This window comes from Haliotis rubra, unplaced genomic scaffold, assembly GCF_003918875.1.
Source record: "Haliotis rubra isolate DU_JTF1 unplaced genomic scaffold, ASM391887v1 Scf531, whole genome shotgun sequence".
Classification (NCBI taxonomy): Eukaryota; Metazoa; Mollusca; class Gastropoda; order Lepetellida; family Haliotidae; genus Haliotis; species Haliotis rubra.
The window spans coordinates 388,571-396,582 of NW_025767226.1; the positions used below are offsets into that span (position 1 = coordinate 388,571).

General features: G+C 51.1%; 3 protein-coding genes across 4 annotated transcripts in view; all 3 read left to right on the forward strand.

Annotated features, from left to right (window-relative positions):
• The window catches only part of LOC124253103 (zinc finger protein 658B-like), a 33,744-nt gene that overhangs the window by 2,107 nt on the left and 23,625 nt on the right, over nucleotides 1-8,012 (forward strand). The window lies entirely within an intron of this gene.
• LOC124253085 (trichohyalin-like) lies at nucleotides 4,892-6,358 on the forward strand. The gene has a single exon (XM_046686806.1). It carries the CDS (start codon nucleotides 4,892-4,894, stop codon nucleotides 6,356-6,358), a length of 1,467 nt encoding a protein of 488 aa, XP_046542762.1.
• On the forward strand, nucleotides 6,416-7,315 carry LOC124253086 (apolipoprotein B receptor-like). Its single transcript, XM_046686807.1, has one exon. The coding sequence runs from the start codon at nucleotides 6,416-6,418 to the stop codon at nucleotides 7,313-7,315; it is 900 nt and encodes a 299-aa protein (XP_046542763.1).

Consider the following 8,012-nt stretch of genomic DNA (forward strand, 5'->3'; position numbering starts at 1 on the left):
TACCATACAAGTTGCTGCTCTCCTACCTAGAATAGTATCTCTGCCACAGGCCAGAAGAATGTGTCGATTCGTCACATATTGCACCGTCCATTCAATATAATTTACATATTTCTCAACTCTTCTATTTTTGACGAGTCTACACATCTAATTAACATCTTTGATAGAATGGTTTAGTTTCATTGAGAAAATATCCAAAAACATGTAACGCTATTTCGATTTGCATAGCGATTCTTTGTTTAGATAGGTTGTACGGCTACACGTGCTGTCATCGAAGCTGATATCTAAATATGTACTGTCATAGACCTTACTGTTGCAGTTGTGGAAGAATATATATGTAACAATGTAAAACATTATGAAGAGAGCACCGAAAAGCTTTCATGAGTCCAGTCTCTTCTTATTATGAATATGCTCGTTTGATTACAAACAAGAGAAAAGTCCGGTCAAGTGATATGCAAATAAGCCTCTGGCAGTGATGTTATCTTAGTCATGCTGTGCCGGAGTGTGACAAGTTGCTGCACACTCTGGCACAGCGATGACTAACATAACATCACTGCCACAGGCTAATTAAGTGTGAGTAGCTTTTATATGTATTATCCCACTTCTGGTGAAGTGCATATCAGTATATTAATAGTAAAAAATCGGAACTATTGACCCAATACATTCAGAACTTGCACACACGTTTTAAATGCTACTTGATACCATCAGTCCAAAGGAAATCATGAACTAGCATAAACTGCTGGTTTTTAAATGTTTAAAAGCATTATCCCAGTTCTGGTCAAGGGTACGTGACAAATAATAATAGTTAAACAATTCTGAAAATGAGAACTTTTGACCCAGTACAGTCAGAAACTGCTCACAAATTTCAAATGCTATTTCCTATCTTCAGTCTAAAGGAGATCTCGAAATTCTATAAACTGTGCTTCGAACCGAGGATGTGTACGAGGACATGACAAAACACATCGATTTGTACGATACGAGCGATTATCCATCAGATCACGCTTTACACAATACGACCAATAAAAAGATTGGTTGTTCAGGCGCATCGGGGTGGACGTCGATGGGCACAATATTTAACTCCGCCCTACGTCGAGTAATAATTTGAGGGAAATTCACCACCCTGTACGATAGTTTAGTTCACGTGGGTACCGAACGGTTACAACGTCTCATGGATACTTTAGTCGATTATAGCCTGGAGACCAGGGAACTCGCCACCCAGTAATCAACCTACTCCTTAGCCTACTTCGAGGAATTTATGACAGATCCTATCCATAAAGTCATCACTCAATATTACGGCTACGGTTAAAACAAGGACACATCCCACGACGGTCACACAACCCATCCACCCCTTTTTTACCCTACCATAGGAGAAGAATGAGTGGAGGTGAGCTGAAATTGGGTTTAACGTTGTGCTTGAGAATATTTCGCTCATATGACGACGTGCATGCGTGTGTATGTGTATGTGCGGCTGCTTGTACTAGCCCAGACTGAAGCTGGTTTTATAGTGCTAGCCCACTGAGATACCATGCCGCAGTGAAGCATGAATACCCCACTCAGACACATTATACTGACTCCGAGCCAACCAGTCCTTGTTGTACCCATTAATGCCGAGCGCCAGGCAGGGACGTCTTTTGGTATGACGCGGTCGGAGATTGAACCCGCGACCTTCCGCTCTCCGGGCGGATGCTCTAACCACTACACCCCGGAAGCGGTCAGAATGAGTGGAGGGGACCAGAGTTGGTGGTGTGAGAGGATTATACCTGTCTGGAGAAGAACGAGTGGAGCAACACGGAGAGATTGGTGTGAAAGGATTATAACTGACTAGAGTGGAATGAGTGGAGCAGAGTTGGTGATGTGAGAGGATTGTAGCTGACTGGAGAAGAATGAGTGGAGGGGAGTTAGCAGAGTTTAATGGAGAGAAACAAGTGAATGAGTGAAGTGGGGGGAGTGGAGCGAAATGGATTGAGAGTAGAGGGAGTGGAGCGGAGAGGACTGAAGTGAGTGAAAATGAGTGGAACAGAGGGAGTAGAGCAGAAGGAGAGGAGCGAAGTGAGCGTGGGGAGCCAAGTGAGTGAAAAATGGTGGAGCGCAGCAGAGGGAGTGGAGCGAAGTTATCGGAGAGAGTAGTGCAGAGTGGAGAGAACAAGGACAAGGAGGACAGAGTGGAGCAGAGACAGTGGACAGAGGCAGAGGAACAGAGGCACAGTGAGGAAAGAGGGAGGAGGAGGAAAGGAGCAGAGGATGGAAGAAGACAGAAGACAGAGGCAGGAACGGACACACAGGAAGGCACAGAGCAGTGGAGAAAAGTGAAGGCAGTGAGGAACAGAGGAAGGAGACAGGAAGACAGTGGAGGACAGGTGGAGGTGGAGCTGAGACAACGTGGAGCAGAGGAACGGAGGAGCAGTGGAGGCAGTGGAGCACAGTGGAGGAAAGGAGCACAAGGACAGTGGAGGAAGGACACAGGACAGAAATGGACAGAGACAGACACACAGGAACAGAGACGGAGAGACAAAGGAGGAAGGAAACGGAACGGAGGCAGAGGCAGACAGACACAGGAGGTGGAAGGAGACAAGTGAAACAGACAGGAGGCAGTGGAGCAGTGGACACACAGGAAAAGAAAGACAGCATGAGGAACAGAGGAAAGAGGGGTGGAAACGTGGAAAGCAGGAGGCACAGGAAAGAGACAAAGGGAGCAGAGGGAGCACAAAGGAGCAGAGGAGCTGAAAGACAGGAAAGGAGGATGGAGTGGATGGACAGACAGGCTAATGGACATAGGGACAGGGAGCAGAGGAAAAGGAAACAGAGTAGTGGAGCGAACAGAGTAGTAGTGGAGGAAAGGAGCAGAGGAAGGAATGGAGAGCACAGGAGGAACGAGGACAGGACAGAGGCACAAGGAAAGTGAGCTGGACCCAGGAACAGGAGGAAACAGACAGTGGGACAGTGAGGAGGCACAGTGGAGCAGTGGATGGAAGGAAGAACAGTGGAGCAGAGGAAGAGTGGAAAAGGAGGAGGAATGGACAGTGGACAAGGAGCAGAGGAAGGAGTGGAGCAGGAGGACACAGAACGACATGGAACAGAGAAAGAGGGAGAGACACATGGAAGAGATGGAAAAAAGGAGGAAGGAGTGGAAGGAAGGAGAGGAGTGGAGGAAGAGGAGGAGTGGAGGAGGTGAGAAAGAGGAAACAGAGGGAGTGGAGGAAGAAGGAAGGAGTGGAAAGAATGGAGGAAGGAGTGGAGCAGGAGGAAAAGGAGGAATAGTGGAAGGAGAGGAGTGGAGGAAGGAGATGGAATGGATGAAAGGAAGAGTGGAGAGAGGGAGTGGAAGGAAAAGAGTGGAGGAGGAATGGAAGGGAGTATAGTGGAGTAGAGGGAAGGAGTGAGGAGGGACAGTGGAGTAGTGGAGAGGAAATGGAAGGAGAGGGAGTAGGACGAGTGGATAGTGGAGGAATGACTGGAAGGAAAGAGTAGTGGAGGAACGAGGAAGGAATGGGAAGGAGTGGAAATGATGGAATGGAATGGAGGGAGTTCATGGTGTGGAGGATAGTGGAGTGGAGTGGAGGGGATGGAGGAAGAGGAAGGAAGGAGGTAGATGGAGTGGAATGGATGGAATGAGGGGAGCGGAGTGGAATGGACGAACTGGAGACAGCGGAGAACGAGTGGAAGAGCAAGCAGTGGAGCAGTGGACAGAGTATAACGGAGCACAGGCAGCCGGAACAGAGTGGAGGAGTGGAACGGATGGAAGGAAACGTGGATGGAGCAAAGGAAGGAGCAGGAGCCGAGGAGCCGGACAACACAGGAGCAGGAATGGAGGAACGGAGGAACGTGACATGGAAGGAACGAGGAAAAGGAGGAGCAGACGGACACAGGACAACGGAGGAATGGAGGAACAGCACAAGGAAACGAGTGGACGAACGGAGTGGAGACAGTGGACAGTGAGCAGAACGGATGGATGGTGAAACGGAGGAACAGAGGAACGATGGAGCAGTGGAGACAGGAGGAGGAAGCAGGAGGAAGGAAAAAGAAGGCCACAGAGACATGGAAGGACAGGAGGAACAAGAGGACGGAAGGAAACGGAGGACAAGGAGAGCACAGCCGAACGAGCCGAGCAGTGGACAGAGTGGAGCACAGTGAGCCGAACGCAGTGGACAGACAGGTGGACAGACAGCATGAGGAGCATGGACAGACGGAGGAGTGAGCACAGGAACGAGGAAAACGGAGACAGGAAATGAGCCACAAGGAAGTGCATGGACAAGGAGCAGAAGGAGCATGGAGGAGGCACGAACGAGACAGGACAGAGGACCGGACAGGAACAGGAGACGGACAGAGGAGGAACGAGGGAGCCGGAGTGGAAGAGGAAGGAGGAATGGAGGGAGACAGGAAAGAGGAAACGAAAGAGGCAGGAACAGAGGAAAGGAGTGGAGAAAGAGGAAGGACAGGAATGGAAGGAACGAGTGGAGGAAGGAGGAAAGGAGGAATGGAGGAAGGACAAGGAAAGAGAAGGAACAGGAGGAAGGAGAACAGAGGAAGGAGGAGTGGAGACAAGGAGGAGTGAAGAAGGAACAGGAGTGGATGGACAGGAGACAGTGGAGGAAAGGAAGGAGGAGTGGAGGAAGGATGGAGGAAGAAGGAACAGAGGGATGGAACAGAAGGAGACAGGAGAACGGAGGAGGACAAGGAAAGGAGGAAAGGAATGGAGTGGACAGGAAACGGAGGAAGGAGAGTGGAGGAGCAGGTGGAGGAGGAAAGGAGGAAAGGATGGAGAGGAAAGGAGGACAGTGGAGGTGGAGGAAGGAGGAGGAAGGAGGAGAGTGGAGAGGAGTGGAAGGACAGATGAAAGGAGGAAGAAGGAAGAAGAACAGGAAACGGAGTGGAAGAACAGAGAAAAGGAACAGGAATGAGAGAGGAAGGAGGTGAGGAATGGAGGGAAGGAGGAGTGGAATGGAAGGAAGGATGGAAGAAGGAACAGAGGAATGAATGGAGTGGATGGAGGAAGGAAGGAAAAGAGAGAAGAGGAATGGAGGAAGGAAGAAAAGGAGAGGAGTGGAAGGAAGAGAAGAATGGAAGGAGTGGAAGGAAGGAGGAGGAAGTGAGGACACAGAGGAGTGGAGGAAGGAATGGAGTGGATGAGATGAGGTGGAGAGGAGTGGAAGAGGAAGGGAGTACATGGATGAAAAGAGTGGAGGAAGAGGAGGAAATGGAAGGAAGGGAGGAGTGGAGGGAGGAAGGATGGAAAGAGAAGGATGGACAGGAGGGAATGGAGTGGAAGGAGAGTGGAGTGGAAGGAAGGAGTGGAGTGGAGGGAGACAGGAGGAAGAGGAGGAATGGAGGGAAGGAGGAGTGGAGGAGTGGTGGAACAGTGGATGGAGGATTGAAGGGAGGCAGGAGTGGAAGGAAGTGGAGTGGAAATGGAGGGAATGGAGAAAATGGAAGGAAGAGAGGAACAGGAGAGAGTGGAAAGGACAGGAATGGAAGGAGTGGAGCGGAAGAGTGGAGGATGGAGAGGAGTGGAAGGAAGGAGGAATGGAAGGAGGAGCCACTGGAGTGGCAGAGACAGCGGAATGGACAGGAGTGGAAAGGAAGAGAGCAGCAGGGAAGAGGGAGCGGAGGAAGAGAGGAAGGAAAGAGGAGGAGTGGAGTGGAAGGGAGGAAGTGGAGCAGGAGTGGTAGTGGAAACAGGAGGAAGGAGGTGGAAACAGAGGAGGCATGGAGTGGAGGAAACAGAGGACAGTGGAGCAGGAAGGAGCCGGACAGAGGAAACGAGGAAACGAAGGGAGCCGGAGCTGGAGTGAACGGAAGCAAGTGGAGTGAAACGGAGGAACAGGAGGAATGGAGGAAGACACGGAATGGAGAGAAAGAACAGAGGGATAGAGGAATGGAGGAAGGAATGCACAGGAAGGACGTGGAGAGGAAGGAACAGTGGAGGAGCAGGAAGAGGCAGGAAGGAAACAGACAAGGACAGAGGACAGCAGAGGACACAGAAGGACAGAGGAGGCAGTGGAGGACAGACAGGAAGGAGCCGGCACGAGGAACAGAGGCACAGTGGAGCACAGGAGAAGGAAGGAGCACAGGACAAGGAGTATGGAGCAGAGGTGGAGGAAAGGAGGAACAGCAGGAAACGAGAGAGTGGAAACAGAGGAAAATGGATGGAGCAGTGGAAACGGAGGAACGGAGACACAAGAGGAAACAGGACAAGGAAAACGAGACAGGAACAGAAGGAGGAACAGGGAGGAAACAGACAGACAGAGGACCAGGAGGACAATGGATGGAACGCAGGAACGTGAGTGGAGCAGAATGGAGGAATGGAGGAAAAGGAATGGAGGCAGGAACAAGGAAACAGTGGAGGAGGACAAGGAGGACATGAGGGAACAGAGGAGTGGATGGAAGAGAGGAAACAGAGAGGAGTGGATCAGAGTTAAGGATGGAACAGAGACATGGACAGGAGGAAAAGACAAGAAACGGAGACACAGAATGGACAGGAATGGAGGAGGACAGGAGGGTGGAGGAACGGAGGACAGGAACAGGAAGGAATGGAGGAACTGGAGTGGAAGGACGGAGAAGGAAAAAGGAGGGAAGGAGAGGAAAGAGAAGAGGAATGGAAGGAGGAGAGAAGGAGAAAGTGGAAAGAGGAGGAGGAACGAGAGACAAGGACAGAGGAGGACAGTGGAGCATATGGAGGGAGGAGGAAGGACAGTGGACACAGACAGAGGAGCAGTGGAAACAGTGGAAGGAAATGGAGGAGCAGTGGACAGAGGAAGGAAAAGGGAACAGAGTGGAAGGAAGAGAAAGGAGGAGAGGAGGATGGAGAAAGGAGCAGGTGGAAGGATGGAGAGTGGCAGTGGAGGGTGGAGGAAAGGAATGGAGGAGTGGAGGAAGGAGGATGGAGGAAGAGTGGAGGAGGAATGGAAATGGGACAGAAAGGAGTGGACAGGAGAGGAGTGGGAATGGAATGGAACCACAAAGAAAGGAGGGGAGTAAGAACAGAGTGGAAGGAGCATGGAGGAGTGGAAGGAAGAAGGAGAGGAGTGGACTGACTAAAGGAGAGGAGTGGAGGACAGACTTGAAGGGGGAGTGGAGGACAACAGACTTGAGTGGATGGAGTGGAGGAGTGGAGGAAGGAATGGACAATGGAATGGACATGGAGGAGGTGAACTGGAGAGTGGAGGTGGAGGACAGCAGAGTGGAAGGAGTGGAGGAGTGGAGGACAAGAGTGGAGGGAGTGGAGTGGACACAGTGGATGGATGGAGTGGAGAAAGAGAGGGAGTGGAGCACAAAGAGGAGGAGGGAGTACAGTGAGTGGGTGGAATGGAATGGAGAGTGAGTGCAAGGGGAGTGGAGCACAGCAGAGAGTGAGTTGAGGGGCTTGCATAGCAGAGCGAGTGAGTGGATTTAGCAGAGCACATCAGAGTGAGTGAGTAGATGGAACAGAGCATGGCAGAGCGAGTGAGTAGGGGAGAGCAGAACAATGCAAAGTGAGTGATTTGAGTTGAGTGGACTACAGGAGAGTGAGTGAGTGGAAATGAGCAGAGCACAGTAGAACTAGTGTGCAGCGAGGAGCACTGCAGAGTGAGTGAGTGGAGTGCAGGGGATCACAGCAGAATGAGTTAAGGGGAGTGGAACACAGGAGAGCCAGTGAGTGGATGGGAGTGGAGCAAACCAAGTGAGTGGACACAGCGGAGCACAGCAGAGTGAGTGAGTTAGTTGCATGCAGGGTATGACAGCAGAGTGAGTGAGTTGAGCGGAGCATGAAAGAGCGAGTGTGTTGAGGGGAGCAGAGCACAGCAAGGCCAGTGAGTGGAGCAGAGCAAGCAGAGTGAGTGTTGGAGAGCGAGTGAGTGAAAAGGAGTGGAGCACAGCAGAGTGAATGAGTGAAGGGGAGCAGAGCGAGTGAGTGGATGGAGCGGAGCACAGCAGAGTGAATGATTGAAGGGGAGCTGAGTAGAGTGAGTGAGTGGATGGAGAGGAGTACAGAAGTGCAAGTGAGTGAAGCTGAGCAGAGCACAAGAGAGTGAGTGAGT

Excerpts from the sequence above, each read along its gene's own strand:
- LOC124253085 (XM_046686806.1), top strand. The coding sequence starts at position 4,892 with ATGAGAGAGGAAGGAGGTGAGGAATGGAGGGAAGGAGGAGTGGAATGG.
- LOC124253086 (XM_046686807.1), top strand. The coding sequence starts at position 6,416 with ATGGAACAGAGACATGGACAGGAGGAAAAGACAAGAAACGGAGACACA.